The sequence below is a fragment of the Agelaius phoeniceus genome, chromosome 2, assembly GCF_051311805.1.
Source record: "Agelaius phoeniceus isolate bAgePho1 chromosome 2, bAgePho1.hap1, whole genome shotgun sequence".
Classification (NCBI taxonomy): domain Eukaryota; kingdom Metazoa; phylum Chordata; class Aves; order Passeriformes; family Icteridae; genus Agelaius; species Agelaius phoeniceus.
Window position 1 is genome coordinate 96,129,899 of NC_135266.1, and position 17,440 is coordinate 96,147,338.

General features: G+C 37.9%; 1 protein-coding gene across 3 annotated transcripts in view; it reads left to right on the forward strand.

Annotated features, from left to right (window-relative positions):
- Positions 1–17,440, forward strand: part of NME7 (NME/NM23 family member 7) — an 88,267-nt gene that overhangs the window by 44,556 nt on the left and 26,271 nt on the right. For all 3 annotated transcript variants that reach the window (XM_054655186.2, XM_077174320.1, XM_054655185.2), the window contains 3 exons: positions 3,083–3,147; positions 3,945–4,013; positions 7,698–7,799. In XM_054655186.2, coding sequence (XP_054511161.2) covers positions 3,083–3,147; positions 3,945–4,013; positions 7,698–7,799 — 236 coding nt within the window. The remainder of the gene's footprint in view (positions 1–3,082; positions 3,148–3,944; positions 4,014–7,697; positions 7,800–17,440) is intronic.

The following is a 17,440-nucleotide window of genomic DNA, read 5'->3' on the forward strand; positions in this document are numbered from 1 at the left end:
ATGCTGCCCAGAAGACAAAAAATGTGTGCCCGAGCTCCCTTTCTTTCACTCTTCTTTCTTGGTTTAGTGTTAAATTCCCTCAGTTGTATTTAGTAATGCTTGGGATTCTTTTGTGCTTTGAGACTGAAAATTTATCATAACTGGTGCCTAATCTGTGGCTTTGATTTGTGTTCTTACTGTAATCACATTTTAAACATCCACTGACCCTTTTTGAAGGGGCCTTAGAAAGTTGTTTTTTCACTACAGATTTGGATTTTAAAGTTGAAAAGAACTGTTGAAAGCTGCTGAAATGGCACTCTAATTAGCTCATATTTTCCTGAGCCTTATCTGCCCCCAAAGAAGAGGATATGTCCCAGTTCAATCATGCAACTAGCTGAAAGCCTCAGACAGATCCCAGGCTGAGCCTTGAGCTTGCATTCTTCTATTGCTTGGGGATTGCCTTTGTGCTTTTTGTTTCTATTTTGGTTCAGGTAGAATTTGAAAGGAAAGTGTCCCTAGGAGAAATGATACGTGGATTGCCTAAACTGGGACAAGGCAGAGCAAGTCACTGGATCTGTGGATCTGCGCTGCCACTGGCAACTTGCTTATGCTCCGCTGCCTCAATTTCCACATCCTGCAAGTGGAGCTAACATCCTGCTTCGCAAACATAAATGAAATCTCATGGCCTTTCTTCCTCAAGGCACTTCTAATTTTGTGGGTGAGGTGTCTATCTGTCTGAATGGTGACTATAAGTCCTTTGGTTAAGCCTTTTGGATGTTGAAGACATGAGCAATCTGTCTGGAGCAACAAAGTGCTCTGCTGCTCTGATGAGTGAGAGTGAACTCAGAAATACAATGTAGAGGAAAATCTTGATAGATTTATCACAATTATTAAAGAAACCTTGTATTAAAGACCTTTATGCAAAATACCTTCCTACTGTCATTTCTATTGTTAAAGGAGACTATCTCCTCTCTACAGAAGAGATAGGTCTTAGTGCCTTCAGTAGAGAAACAGTCCAGAAAGCTGAATAGAGTCCCCCTTTTATTCTCTTATACATGGATTTTATTTATAGGTTGTAAAACTGCTGAAGACAAAAGTTCTGTAAAAAGCAGATCTCCATAATACCCCCTAAGTTGATGTATTTTAATTAGATGCTCGCTGGCTTAGAGTGCCTATGCAAGTTGCCCATTCTTGACTGATAAAGTGTAAAATGGATATCTGTCAGGCAAAGCAGCTGTCTCTTATGTTTCTAATAGCTTTTTCCCTGCAAGTGAGAGTGACCATTTATCTGCCAGTGTCTTGTCTTCATCTTTGCTGGTTTCTGGTGAAGCAGTTGACCAGAGTGTTGTCTTTGAAGTTTGAGAATGAGGAAATGTTTATGCTGTGTCACATATTTAATTAGTTAATTAATTAAATTCATTTATTTATTCATTTCCTGAATGATTCCCAGCCAGTCACTTGATCTCTTTACAAACTGCCCATTTATCTCTGAAAACAAGACTGAAGGCTCACTGCCTCAGTGGAATCTGTGTGGAAGCATCTGAGCTGCTCAGCCTTTCCAGCAGAGTGGACAAAAAGAAATCAGAGCTCTGGGTTCTTTCTCTGATGTGGTCTTACATTTCCTGGGCAAACCTGTCCAACACCCTTCATTTTGCTGTTGCAATTTTTTTTTTTTTTAATCTTAAAAAATGGGTATTTTTTTTTTTTCCTCTGGGCTCACAGAAGTGAACTTTCACCAAAACATGGTGGAACAGTATAGTGGGACAGGAATTGTATTTGCCTCTGCTTGTTTCTATGTTCTATAAACACAAAGAGCTGCATGGACTGAGGATGCTCTGAAATCTCAGATATTCCCTTCAGTAGCTGGAAGATTTTTGGAAGAAATATGCAGTGTTTTGTAGAGGGAAAGCTTTTCTACACAAACCTTAGTATGAAAATACGGTAGCAAATACTTCAGAGACATGTTTGGTTTTTTTTTTCATTTTCATTTGTAAATACAATTTTGAAAGCCTTTCAACCCTCAGTGTCATTTACTCAGAGCTTCCACTGACCTTTTAATGTGGTAGGAAGCTCCCCAGTCCTATGCCACAGGTAGGCTGTATCTCAAGCATGCTATAACTTCCATACTAGCTTTGTTTTATTCTCATCTCCTAAATTTGTGCAGTGCTAAATATCCTGCAATTAAAAGACTACTTAATAAAAGGATCTGATGACCAGGAGTCACATCTGCTGTAATAATTCGTTACAGGGTACTCTTCTATGATTAATTCTTTTCTAGATAAATGTACAGAAATTTGTAGTTTCTCACAAATTGTACTAGAGGACAGGCATTTGTGTTCTATAAAAAAACAATGATTCTGTGAAATTCACTCATACAGAGTACTGTGCTTGGCTGCCATAATCCATAATCTCCAAAATTGCCTGATCTTATAGGCACGGGCAAATCTAAAATATACATCAGTGGAAAATCAGTGGTTCTTGTTTTGTGAAGTTCCATGTTTTGTTTTACAATATCAGTCAGTCTTTGAGGACGTGTTCTGGAGAGAAAAAGCAAGCAGTATCATCAGCAACAGCATATTTGTGAGCGGTAAACTTTGAAGGAATAGGTTACTTTGCACTAATGTGATTTTCCCATAGAAGACAAGAACTCCTGTGCTAGTTCATTGACAACATTTGTTATCACCCTGCATTCTTTCTGGCTTAAAGTAGGACCTGCAAAAAGAAAAAGACAGCTGGTGCTCTGAATTGATGACTGATTAAGAATCAGTATTGCCAGTGGGTCTTCATTAAAAATATAAATCTTGGTCTTGGAGCAACTGGGTGTTTTGCAGTTGATCTGAGAAAAGCAAAGGCTTCACTAATTACCTTTTTTGGTAGAAATGCTTTTCAGCAGCTGCATGGAGTTTAATTATTTGAAACCATCAATGTGTAAGCTCATATAGAACATAAAGTGTGTGAACTCAGCCCTGTTCTCTGCTTCCTCTCAAGCATTACACAAACACTGTTTTTTCCGTTTGAGAATAAGCAGTATATTGGCATAATACCTTTCAGTTGTAAAATCTGCTTTTTGACATTGAATACTGTATTTTCCATGTTTCTTCAGGGCTTTCTGGAAAGATTATAAAAGCCATCCTCAAGGAAGGATTTGAGATCTCAGCTTTGCAGATGGTAGGTTTCCTTTTGTTTGTTTTTATGATAAACAGAATTTGGAGTAGTGCTGTATGCATGTCATAGCGGTGCACAGGTGTCTTCCTGCAGTATAAAACTCTTATGCAGGCTGTAGCAGTGTTTTGGGATCAGCATTGTCCTGGTGATATTTGTATTTTAGTATCTGACTGATCAGATAAACTGTTTCTGTTTGCTTGGTGACCTTGAGCCAAGACACTTCACTTCCCTGTATCTGAGTTTCCCCATAGTTAGCAGGGGAGGTAATTATATCTGTCTCTTCCGGATCAATTTGAGATATCTTTACAAAATGTACTAGCTAAGATTAATTAAACTATTTTTAATATCCTTCCTTAATTTTTTTAAAAATATATATTTAGTATGAATTATGGGGAATGCTTTTAAAGGTACTTGAGGGATTTTGACACCCTGAATACCTCAGCAGTTAAAGGGATTTGGCACAGAGATTGTTCCCAAGAGTCCTGCCCTTCAGTTGTGGTGAAAGTCTCAAGATCTGACATTCTCCTATCACTCAAATCCCTATCACAAATGAAGAATAGTGCCTTTCTTAGTGGGATCACCCAACGCTACATTGTCTACTTGTATCTGATGTAGAAAAGGTACTGTGTGCTATGTTGCCTGTGCTATCAATAAGTTGCTGACATGCTTCATATTACAGTAGTAAAGCCATTCCTTTTACCTAGTAAAAGATAGAGGATTCTGAATGTTTGCTGGTTAAGAATGGCTGTCTATGTATTCCTGTTGTTTAATATAGACTGGCTAACATTTTGGTTTTTTAGTTTAACATGGAGCGTCCAAATGTGGAAGAATTTTATGAGATTTACAAAGGCGTTGTCCCTGAATACCTGGTAAGCCTAAGTTTAACAAGAATCTGTTTAAAAATAAAATATGCTCAAGTGAGGAAATTACCACATTTCTTATTGCTTGGGATTGTGATGTGGTTTCTTTTGTTGAACAGTTCTAGTCTGTTCTCAAATAAATTAATTCATTGTGAGAATTGTGTTATGTGTGTCATAATCTAACACAGCCTTTAATGGAAATTGTTCAGCCAAGGAATTTGTAAAATACAACAGAGTCATGTCCCCAGCTTCCCCCGGAAAAGTTATTTTATTGATGTTGAACTATGAGACTCTTCACACCTGCATCTTTATTTGATTGGATATTGTAAGAGTGGCTTGGACCAAAATACATATTTATAATTTTATTTACAATGAGGCTGCTGTGTTGGAGGCTATCCTAATGGCATCTTGAACTATTCTTTGGTCTATTTGTCATATATAAGTCATTTGACTTATATATAAGTCAATCTGACTTTCATAAATATTCAGAAAATTTAAGAAGTTTGAGATATGCTGTAATCCCAGTGGACATCTGAGACTCTCTACAATGTTATGATTTCTTGTACTGTCACGTAAAACTTCCTGACTGCAGATAGAACAATGGGAATACAAGAAGATGAGCTTGTAGTTCTGGATCACCTTCTCCCAGAGGATTTTGGTTCATTTTACTCATAGTAATTTTTACTTTACTGTGTAATTTACTCATAGTAATGAGTTTAGCTTCACTGCTATGCTATTATGTTGCGAATTATCCTTAATTTTTAAATGGTTACATTATTGTAAGTTTTCTATATATTTACTAATATTACTCTGAAAATGAAATTTTTATTATTTTTTCCTCCTTTATGATTGTTCAGTCTAACTTATTTCAACAGGGTTTGTAGATTTGTCTTTAAATGGGTTAGGAATGCTGTTAATTCACTCTCAGATTGGGGAATACATATTAGGCATCCTCTGAACATCATTTTTGCCAAGTACCAAAGGGAGATTGGACAGGCATACTTGTGAGTATGTGGCAGAATTTAAAAACTGAAGTATCTGACCAGTATTTCAGGGTCTGAGGAGTCCTGTAGTGCTGCAAAAGTCTCTGCTTTGAACAAAATGTGAAATTCTCTGCCATTTTCTGCAGCTCTTGGGCTGCACAATCTCTAATCCTCTAATAAGTTGTAAATTTTAGTTATATAATTTAATTGGAGAGTTACTCAGAGGGGAAGGTGACATTTAAACAAGGTAAGTCAATAAATAAAATGCATTGTAGGTGATGTCAAGAAAAGTGAGAATTTGGGGCTCCATCCTGCAGGTTATATGTGCTGGATTGACTCAGTTGAAAAGAAATCAAATTCATATTTTCATGCATTCAATATCTGAAAAGTAGGAAAACATAGAAAAGCTAATCATGATGGTAAAGGGTTTTGGAGAAGGCGCACATGGGAACAGCAATGGATATTGCAGTGCAGTCAAATAGGAAAGTGTGTTACAAAATAGGATATTGGAGAAAGAATATGACCACTTCTATATGTGATTCAGAACCATCTGTTTTGATCTAAATTTTATTTATCATTCCAAAATAACTCAGCAGAAAAGATACTAGCATCCAGAAATCATCTTAAAAAACTGTAGTTCCATTTCTTCTGGTTATTTCTTGTCAGTCAGATAAAGGTTTGACATTGTATTTAAAGTATTCTGGGAAAAGAGAAAGCTGTACAATTGCCCAGAATTTTAGCTTTGTTAGTATCTCCTATATGGGATTTTACATACTGTTGCTTAGTTTTTGTGCTGTTTTGCTTTTATTTCCTACTCTAGCCAGAATAGAAAATGGGGAAAAAGAAGTGAGATTATTTCAGCTCAGAATCCACTTTGTTAACCAAAAATCCTTGAGCTTGATCCACCTCCAGGAATGGTTCTGGCTGACCACAAACCATGCTATTTGATGAATAAACTATTTGCCAGAGAAAATTTGATGTAGCTGTAATAGGTGCCTCACCAGACAAATGTTGTCTGCTATTTAGACTCAGCTCTGGACTTGATGAGGCTGTGTAAGTAGATCAGACTTGTCTGACATAGAGCCACCTGCCTTTGTGCTGTACATGGTGGCATCTGGTCTTCAGGTCTCAGCTCTGTGCAGTAACAAAGGAGTCAGGAGTCACTTTGGTCATGTTGCTCACTGTTGCTGGTGGGATCTTTGTGCTGAGACAGAAACAATAAAAGTGGGAGGAAACTGTTTACTGTTTCTTAGCAGAATAAAATACGTGCCTCTTTGACCTGTTCTGAACAGAGGATCTGTTAGTGATAAAACAGTTTTTGGAATTAAAATATTTATTTATGTTGTAGAGCATGAAGCTAGTCTGCACTCCTTTCATGTCCTTAAGGAAGACTTCTACCTAAATTTCCTAGGATCTGGTTGATGATAGAGGCACTAGATAAAATTCAGAGAGGCACTAGATAAAATTCACACGTTCTCAGTATGGAATCCATTATGAGGATAGTAGCTTTTGCAGCAGTGCTACTTTACTCGGAGTCATTGTGTATTTCTTTTCTGTCAGAATTCATAGAAGGAAGAGAAGGATTTAGTTGTAGTTTTCCTTCTGCTCTTTCATCTACTCTGTATGCTTTGCCATGGTTCATCTTTGATTTGCCTGTGGCTGGGCATGATTGCAGAACCTTGTTAGTCCTTACCTATCCTCTCTTACTTTCTGTGCATGTCTTGCCCTTTCGTCTTTCCTCGTTGGTTTTGATTCCTTTAATTGTCTTGATTTGTTTTAAACTTGTCTGTCCAGATTTCTAGACAACTATGCAATTATAAGGCCATGATTTAAAAAAGGAAGTCAGACTAGAACATCAAAATAGATTCTTTCTGCTTGTGAAACCCATACCTCTAATTAACAAACTCCAAATTGGCACTAATGCCCAGGGTTATTTTGAGCTTATGAAAACTAAGACCCATCTTCATCACCCACACAGAACTCACAATGTCTCTTTACTCTCCTGGAGACTCCAGGGAAACAGATGATTTCACCATTACTGAGATCCTGGTATTAGTACATCACAAGAATATTGCCAGACCCTTTCCCTAACAGGAAAGGGGAACAGGCACAGATACTGTTGGGTTGTGTGTTTCAGTTTCTGTAGTAACCTGTGAGGAAAAGACAGAGAGAACCAAAAGGCCAGGAGACATTTTAATGACTTAAAGGCATCAAATGAGTGTATATTTAAAAACATATAGGCTGTGTACTGTGCTTCTGGTAGGGAACACTGCACAGTACATTGCTGCCTGTGGAACTGGCTGAACATAGCGTGATTTTTCAGGTTTAAAACCCAGCAAAGTACATTCCAGTGATTTAGTCTAGTTTGACAAGTTAAGAGATACTACCTTGGAATCTAGGTCCAAATCAATTAAGGATGTACCTACAAAAGAATTTAAAGTATTGTGGATGCAGTTATATGCTATTCAGAATCCTGTTGAAGCTGAATATCCAATTTTTCTCAATTTCCACCTTCTAAACCAAGTAGCAAAATGGAAAACATTTCTTTTGTGGTGAGTACTAATGGTATCTGTTTAGTGTCCTCACTTTCCTAAATGCATGTTTCTTAATTGTTCGTGTCCTGTAAGTTTGGGCCTTGTTTTGGGGAGAAATGCAACCCTTGCTGAAACCCAAAGAGTTCAAGTTTTTTTCTGTCTTCTTTCTCTTCCAGGAGATGGTTTCAGAGTTGTGTTCAGGCCCTTGCATAGCAATGGAGATTAGACAGTTCGATCCTTCAAAAGTGTTCAGAGACTTCTGCGGTCCTTCTGACCCTGTAAGTACTTTCTTGAGTGATAAATAAAGCATAAAAAATTGATGTGCTAAGTGAATTAAAATGTCAAAGTGTGGTATAGCTGTCACATGCCTGCTGCATTCATTAGAAATATGTCAGTATTACCTTATTATAAGAGGTCAAAAACTGACCTTGGTGGACTAATTTGCAAATCCTTTAGTAATCCTTCTGATCTTACCTAAACCAGATTATAAAATACTGTGATGACATTTATGTGAAAGGAAAGCTATCTAGGCAAAAATCTCTGTTTAAGAATTCACAAATATAAGAATGCAAAGCTTCAGAGCCCTGGAATGAACAGTTATTTCTTGTGGATGCTAGTGTGATCACATGTTAATTCACTTCAGTCTGTGGCATTCTCCTAAGATGAAACTGAAAGGAGAATAGGTTCCTTTGATTTTTAGAAGGAAGCAAACAAAAAAATGTGTCAAAGTTCTCATACCTGTTTGCTTCTAGCTTTTGTTTTTCATTTATTGAGGTGTATAATTACATATGTGTAATACTGTGTGCAATTTGAAGACAGGTGTAAGTACTGTCTCAAAAAGTTTGCAGATTTCTGTTAAATAGTGAAGGCCGCTCTACACACAAGAAGGATGAGGTGAAAGGCACAATGGGGGCAGTGAAGTCAGGGCTTGTATGTTTTTCTTGTTACTATTTAATGTTTTAGTGGCAGACTTGAGGCAAGTCACTAATCTTCTTGGAAAATAATCACACAAATGAATGTTTAAAGGGGAGAACAAGTTATTCAGGATGTTTTTCTTCAGATACAGAGTTTTCATTATAGAAAGTACAGATTAAAGGCATTATCCAAAATTTTATTGCCTTTTCTGTTTGGTAGCATTCAAATATTTCCCTACTGGGTTAGCCTCTTGTAAACAGAGCATAAGCCATTTATCTGACTTAGTTTTAACTGTAGGATGGTATATCAGTAGTAATGTACACAATATAGTGGTTTCAGTTTCGTTTCAAATTCCATGTTTAAGGATACTGATCTTTAAAACATTCAAAGATACAGTCATTTTATATGGGCCTATTACATCCTTTTTATGTGTCTGCTTGTTTAATACCTGATAAATTAAAATCAACGTATGCTTGCAAACATAACAGTGACTTTTATTTATGAAAGACAATTGTTTCTATATAAGGGGAATTTCATTGGTTTTCCTTACTCACATGAAAAGCTGTAATAAATATGCAATGTGTGTAAGCAGCTATTGATGAGCTGAGGAACTGAGGGATGTATAAACTGATGGGTTTTCTGGGTAGCAGAAGAAAACCACAGAGGAGGGAACTAATTTCCTGTCTCCCAGATCTCTTGCTCCTCAGTGACCTAGTGATGCTGTTTGTGTTTCCCTGGTAATGGTTTCATGTCTGACTTGTGAAGTGAAAATGAGTACCTGCCTGCTTCTAGTGGAAGCACAGGCTGTAAGTTTTGGACGCTGACTTCAGAGCAGTTCCGCTAATGGTATGTTTGGAAGACAGGCAACTGTGTTATATTTCTCTGCACTGTTTTCTGTATAAATTGCAAATTAATTGATTCACCAAGCACATAAAGCCTATGTACAGTAACTGCAGAAGCTCTCAAGACTAATCATTGCCTGAAGTTATCTGTCTCTTCAGACGGTGTTTGTAGCTTGTCCCCGAGGACAAAGGGGCTAAGGTATCTTGACTTTGTCATTCCCAACTAGAATTGCCAGAGAAGCTTGCACCTGCGCTTTGTGGTTACAATATTTGTCTAAAATAGGAGCAGCAGAAACCATAACAGCAGTTTCATTACCGAAAGAGGTTATATGCAGACCATGAAGATAATTTGGACTTGATTGATATTCTAGTGGTTAAGGAACATCTAAGTGTCATGCAAATAGTGCATTATCATTGAGAGATCTGGATCTCTTTATAGCTTGTCTTTTTACATATGCTAGATTCTGATGTGTGTGCATGGACTCATTTGGGTCACTTTTGCTCCTGTTAAAGAGTACCTTATCTGCCACTGAAATCACTGTCATTGCTTTCAAGGCAAAGTGCTATTTGAAGTGAGTGAAGGTGTTGGAATTTGACTTATATAATGAATCTTTGCCAATCACCTGTTCTGTTAATTATATCTTAAATACATAACAAATGTAATAATTACTTTGTGGCACATCAGATATCTAAACTGGGTGTGAATGTTAACAGCCCTTTCAGTCTGTTCTTGGTTTTACAGGATGTTTAGGGCTCAAGAAAGAATTAGAATTCTTCTATTTTGAGGATTAGACTTTATTAAGATAACAATTTATAACAAGTATATAAATGCTATTCACTGGAACTCTGGGCTATTTTCTATAAGTGGGTAATAGTTTGCTAGCACTGCAGGTCAGTAAAGCTTTCTGCCAAAAATACCCTTCATTATAAACCACCTTATAAATAATTTATTAAAACCTCCTCTGTGGTAGTAGGGAAGACAACTAAACAAAAAAACTTGTTTGAGCCTCTTGGTAGTCATGTGTGAAGACCCTATTTGACCTGGAAAGCAGGCGATGGAATCAAGATACTTCTCTGGAAAGAACTGTGCTGAACATGCTCATTCCCAAAATTACTGTGGTCTGATTGAAGGGTTCAGTGTGGCAGATTTCTGGCTTGTGGAACACTTGTCCCCAGTAGATAGTACATGCAGTAGAATATATATGCCTTTCTGCAGATCCTGCTGCTCCTTGCATCCTTCTTGTATGCTGGCACTTTTCTACTGAGTGTCTGCCTGGCTCACTGTACTCTTGGTGTGCTGCCAGCCTCTTTAATCACAGCTCATTCTTTTGTGTCATTGGTGGTCACACCTCAGGCCTTTCTGTAGTCCAGTTGTGATGCTTATTTTTGTCTTCCAGTTGCATTCTCTAGTCAGGTCTCAGGCTCCTTCTATGCCTTGCTCTTGGTGTCCCTCTGTGCCTCTTCCTCTCTGTCCTGGTTTGCCTCTGTGCCTAATATGTGGGCCTTGGAAGTGGAAGGTTCTCTCCACATCTGCTGTAATAAACAGCTGTTTACTCTTTACTTATTTTTGCAGTACCCCTGTAAAAGGCCAGCAGTCATACTGATGCCCATCTTGAAAATGTTTATTTGCAATGTTAATAAGAGCTGTTTAAAAAGGTGTCTGAATGTCACAAAAGACTGCAGCTTTTCAGGGAGGGGAGGCATCCTCAGACTGCTATGCACACAAAACTATAAGTTTTGAAATGCTGACATCCAGATATTTAAATTACAAATAAGAATGGGGTTTATGAAATGACTTCAGGTCCCACTGATTTTCATGGTATGTCTGGATCATTTAAGCCCTTTTTTAAAATACACTATCAAATCTTGCTACACAGGTTCTTAAATTACACATTTTTTTGCTGGATGTTATTTCACTGTGTTTCTATTGGTGGAGTTGAAAAGAAAGGAAAAAAATTGAAAGGAAAAAAATTTTAAATTTCACCTATGACAAAGAGGTAGCTGTTCTAGAAAGCTAGGAAGAGGATTTAAAAAGTTAATTACATCTGATTCTTACAGAACACGTGTCTTTTCAACTTTCAGTACACACTATTACTTGGAGGTAAAAGTTACTAACTGGACCAAAGTCTGACAGAAATGAAGTTGTGTTTCTCCTTCATTGTAAAGAAATGAAAATGCTTGGAGGGGTAGGGGTAAATGCAGCACAGTGTGCATTATGAAAAAAGCTGTTTTAAGGTCAGTAAGGAAGAAAAAGAAAGCAACCTATTCTGCATTGATTTGGCTTGCTTTAACATGGATCGGGTTGTAAAATCTGTAATGGAAAACCTTGGAACAAGGGGAAGGTGGCCAGAGAATCCTGTCACCACTTGAGTTTGCTGGCATTGATATTACATTTCACTAATGTTTGTATATTTTGGGCCTCTGGAGGCTTTTTGTTATTACTTAGATCTGAAGCTACAGCTTTAGTTTTCACATCTTTGCGCAGCTTCTATATTGAAATAACTGCTTGGTACCATTTTGTCATGGAGTTGTCAGGATGATTACTTAGTATTCATAAAATGCTTGAAAAATGCTGTAGAAATTAAGGTGGGGGTTTTTTGTTTTGGTTTATTTTAAACTTTGTTCATATGCAAATTAAAAAGTTGGTTATAATACATTATTTCAAGAGTATACATCAGCTACATGTTCCTGGCTGACTGCATAAATTTTAGTATTCCTAAGAGCTTTTACTTGGAATTGGCAGTACACTAAACGTGACTCAAGTCCCTTCTGTTGTGAGATATTATTAAAGTGATGGGGTGTGCTGCAATATTTCTGCATCCTGTGGACTGAAAGGGGATTTTCATACACTTGCTTTAAATCCTAACCTGCATTCTTTTTACACTGGGGATTTGCACCTCTAAGTGTAACTGTGTATCAAGTCATTTGTACTTTTGCATGAAAGAGCTGAAAGGGAGATTAGATGGTTTAAAACAAAGCAGTGAACTGGAAGAGCTGGAGTCTGCTTTGCTCCATTCCTGACCTCACTGTGTGACCTTGGACAAAAAGTTCAATGTCTTTCTGCCTCAGTTAATCACATCAGTTAAACAGGGATAGCTATGAGCCAAAGAGCTCTGTTGCTGTAAGATTTTTGTTTTTATAGACCTCCTGTGAATCTCTAGCAGTGAAAAACAGGTATATGTGAAGCCTAAAATGTTCATGTTCATTCCTAGAGCTACATTATCAGCACAACATTTTCATAGTGCATCATATAAAGAATAGTTCAGTGGAAGATGTAAAGGAATATAAAGGCTATTTTTGAGCTTCCAAGTACTTGTTTTCTGTTAATACCTCTATAGCTATTTCAATGTGGATTCTCCCTATAGCCTAGTGAGCCCTGATGAGAGTGTTGACAATGAAGTACATAATGTCTTTCGAGAGAAATAAGATTGTTTTAATCTAACTCTTTATTGAAGAAGATTTTAATATAATTGATTATCTGCTCAGATAGTCTGAGTCATGTAATAAAAATAAAAACTTTCATTCAGATGCAGACTGTTACTAGCTTGAGTAGTAAACAGACCAATCAATACCAGTTACAATACCCTGCTGTTTAAGCCAGCAATAGGAAAGACATGATTGAATTGCTTAGATGTTATTTAGGGTCAATCATCTGACTCTGTCCTTTCAGTTTTTAATTTCTACATTAATTTCTGCAGGTCTAATGAAAAAGTGTTCTAGACAGAGCTAAGGCTCTTAGCTGGGAGACAGGGTAGTTTTTATCTGCAGAGGTGCATTCTTCCCTCTAGTGCAGCCCCCTTTTTCTGAGCTGGCACTGCTGATTCCTAAAGCCCAAGGTATCTGTAAGTTCAGGACTTCTCCTGCCTTTTTCCGTGTCACCTGTTTGTGCACAGGCAGGGGATCTAGAAGAAAGGAAGTGCTGAGATAGCCGTGCTCTAATGAGTCATAGCTGCAATGTAACTGCAACTAGGTGTTGTCACCACTGTTTTAGACTGTCCGTATATTGGTGTATGATTTGAAATTTACCTCCAGCAGTATTACAGTTTCTTGCCAGAGACAAGCCTATGTCTGTGGATGCCAAACACTACACCTGTGGCAGTGAATTGCTTTCCCTGGTTTAAAATGCATGGAGTCTGCACTGGCTGCACCAGGAACAAAACTCATAATTATTTGTTCTTCCTCTCAAAGCTCTGTGTAGCCCTGGGAGCAGCTGAGAGTCAAGAATCCAATAAGTAATCTTTACAGGCATGAATTCAGTGATCATAGTAAGTTCTTCTGATGTCTTTTTTGCTTCTGAATATGTACTGCCGAGGTCTGGCAGGCCTTGATACCCACCCTACCCCTGCTGCTCTATTTGCTTTGATCACATGTATATGTCCTTTGTAGTGGCTGCTCACAGTTTTGAAGTGACCATCTTAGAGCTGTGTTTCTTGCCGACTGTCTCCTCCAAGCTGCTCTTTGCAGGTGATGGGCAGGCATTTGATGGCAAGAGGGATTTCAGCCCCAGGGCAATATGTCTTTGTGCAAAGATTAGAACAAAAATCAGAGCAGTAGTAGTGAAGGAGCCCTTTAGTGGCAAGTGGTTTGCTTTAGATGTGGCTTGTTGTTGCCACAAGGTTGCTGTCATATGATGGCTGTTCAGTGTCATGTGGAGCTGGAGCTTGTAGGCTCACTTTGATTCTTGATGGCTAGATTGAAATTTGCTGTTATTAGTGGTGACTGACAGTCTCCATCAGGAGACTAAATATTGACAGAGCCCTCAAGACATAACTCTACTTTAAATCCAGTATGATTGAGGCATGTTGGCAAAGTTACAGTTGGAAAAAAAATGCTTTTATCTGCCACTCCTTGACTGCAGCTCCAGAGCTACTGAACTTGAATGTGTTATCAATGCAACTGTTGCTGCCTAAACACATCCTGGATGTGAGCTCACTGGACTTGAGTTCAGTGGTCCCAAATTCGAGTAATTTGCTAAAATAGTTAATAAAAGATAGTGCACTGTCTACTACCAGGGCCACTGCCACCACAGAGGCATGATACTGGAGTCTGCTGCTTTTGTCCTCTGGAGAGAAGGTGTTTGTGCCCTCTGGGAGAGGACTGAGAGTATATTAGCGTCTCGTTTCTTCTGCTACGTGACATTATGATATTTTAGTATCCTCTGATGACAAGACATGTTTTAAACTGATTTCTGGACATTTGCAGGAAGTTACAATATTTTGTCAAAGATTCTGTATGTACTTCTAGAAAGTAGCATCAGCTTCAGAAGCTTCAGTGGTCCCATCTGCATTTCTGTCTTTCCCTTATGTCAGTCTATCTCTGGCTTGGAAATGTTTCTTTCAGGGTACCTCTCACCTCGTTTCAGGCTGGAATAACTTACCCTCTTTTAACAATAGGAGTGAAACTTAACATGAGCCCAGAGATTGAAGGAAAGCAGAGCTGTGCCACAGAGCATTTACAGCATTGGTTACTGATCTTCCTTGACTTGCTGAACTACCATGGAGATCTCCTAGTTACTCTCCAGAATGGCTAATGTGCCAGGATGTCCTGGAGCTGGATGTTTGGGCCTTTCCTGAAAAGTGTCACTGGACTAGCCATTTTGGTAAGGGTTTAAGCTGCACCTAGAATATTTACCTTTTAAGAAAGCTAAATTTTTTTGGTCAAGACCTTGGTACTGATCAGCTCTGCAGACGCACAGAGACATGTAATCTGATCTGAAATTACAAAGACTAATTGCATCTGTACGTAGGTGGGAATGAAGACTGAAAGACTGGCTTAGAAATCATAGAGGCTCCCTTTGCACTCAGACTGAGCACAAATCAAAGAAGTAGGTGTGTGTTATTAAAGAATTGGTTATTTTAAGCAGCTGTGATGAGCACAAGATTCTTATAAATGCTGTAAGTTACATAAATTTGTCTATTCAGCCTTGAGGAGATGGGGTTTTTCTGATTGCGCAGTGTTGGTAATAACTATCCATCTGCAGGTCTTGTTCTGCAAAATGAATGCTTCCACACCCTGTTTGCATTGGATCTTCCTGGTAATGTTCTCTTCAAGCTTTGAATAAATGCCATGCTTCAGGGTGGTGTTACTGATTTAGTATCTCATACTGATGGCTCATATTTTATTTTAAAAGTGACCACACAAAGTTTTAGAAGTGCTTGCTTAGTTTCTTTCAGCATTTGCTTGGTTTCTGTCTAAATAATACAAAATCAATATATCATATCTTTGTTGTATCTCTGCTTAGGTATCTTAGATGGATTAAAGGGAAGAGTTTTGGTTCCCACTACTGTAGAGAAAGAGGTAGGCTTCTAACATAGCCGCTGATTATGTGATACCAGCCTAGTATAGACAAATATACAATGTAATCCTTCACTGCTAGGTTGATCAAAGGTAGTCCGCAGGGTTCTCTCCAGGACTTGTTTCTCACAGCTGCACTGGATTACAATGTGATTTACCTGGCCTGTGGGAGGGTTTTAATACTGTTTAAAAATAAGAGTATACCCCCCGCCATGAAAACAGTCTTTGTCAGTAATACAAATAGCTGATCATCAGAACTTTTAGGTTGTAGTGTCCTCCTGCAGTCAGAGGATGTCTGTCTCCCTTTCTTTTCATTTTTTTAGTATTTTTTTCTCCCTTCATTTTCCTTTACACTGTTCTAGTTAAGTTTCTACTGTAGTTGTAGAGGTTCCTAAGAATAGATTAATTAATATATTCAGTCCATAAAGGCAAGATAAGAGCCTTTTTGAGAATATGATGGTTCTGGGTTAAATTCTTGGTTGTTTTCTTTGCTTCCATTGTGTTCTGTTTAGTTACAGCAGACCACAAATCACTCTTTTACCTTGGACAGCAATGTTTTTGATATATAAAATACCAGAAAATAAATATTCAGGAAAATAAACCAGCTTATATCTTCAGTTTTTCCTTGCAAAAAGGGAGCAATGTTTCCAAAAGATATGGCAAGTTCTGAGGTCATTTTGTCTGAGAAAGAAAATTATACTATTACTGCATTAAACAACTATTTTCCCCTTTAGTTTCATAGCACTCTGGTCACGGTGACCTTGTGTGTTTGTACAATCTTTGATTTGAATAGATTAAGAGCGTTTGCTTACATGCGTGCCTCAGGTTTTTGTTGACTGTAGATAGCCTTGTCCTTTACTAGAATTCGTCCCAGCCTCTAGTTGGAACATATTGGTTATGTTGTGCTGTTGCAAATACTTCACATTATGAGGTAATATGAATGATACTTCATTTTTTAAAAATTAAGAAAATAATAAAGGTATAATTTTTACAAAAATCAAGGTAGAATGTGGTAGAACAGCAAGTGCTTTTTCTAGAGCTCTGTAGATGGCAGTTAGCAAGAGTCAATACAGAAAGCTGCTGGATGAAATTGTGCAATAGAGAAAGTTATAACCATGTTGAAAAAGGGCAGTAGAACAGTTAACTTTTCCACACAACTGATGCCTTAAGTTTTAGCTTTCATGTTTTCCAGATTCTGTACTGCATTAGTATATAACTCTGAACTTCATGTAAAATGTTAGCAAGTTCTTCTCAGTTTAGTTAGACAAAACAATCTTTTTCCAGCCTGAGAACCAAGGACACTGTTACAGCTTCAGGCTCAAAAAGTATAAACAACGGCAGATTGCGGAGAGCAAACTGGGAGGATGGGGCTTCATAACCTGAAGCTGTTATGGGACAATTAACCCCAGTATGTAAATGGGCCAAAACTTACAAAAGTGTGAAAATGTGTGACCCGTCATCCATCTTGGGTGTAACCTTAGCCAGGCTCTTGTAGTGCCCAAGGTGTATTCTTTGAAGGCCTTTTTAATAAATACCTACTTTATTCCTTTAGCACTGTCTAGCCTCTGTTCTTGGTAGCCTCTCAAGGCATCACAACCATGATATGTTGTGATTATCCTGAAGTTAGCTGTAACTGTCCCAGAAAGTTTCATGTTTTTCAGTCAGCAAATTATGAATGGTAAATTCCTAGAAGTACATTACTTACTTTTCTCTTTTCCTTATCCCAGAGGACTTATTGTTCAGGCTCTGCTTGGTCAATACTATCAGTAGTAGAAGTAGTAACAGCCAAACAAGAAGGGAGCTGAAGATCACAGTGTATCTTAGGTACTCTTGATGATAAATTGTCATATGAGAGAAATAGGAGTTAT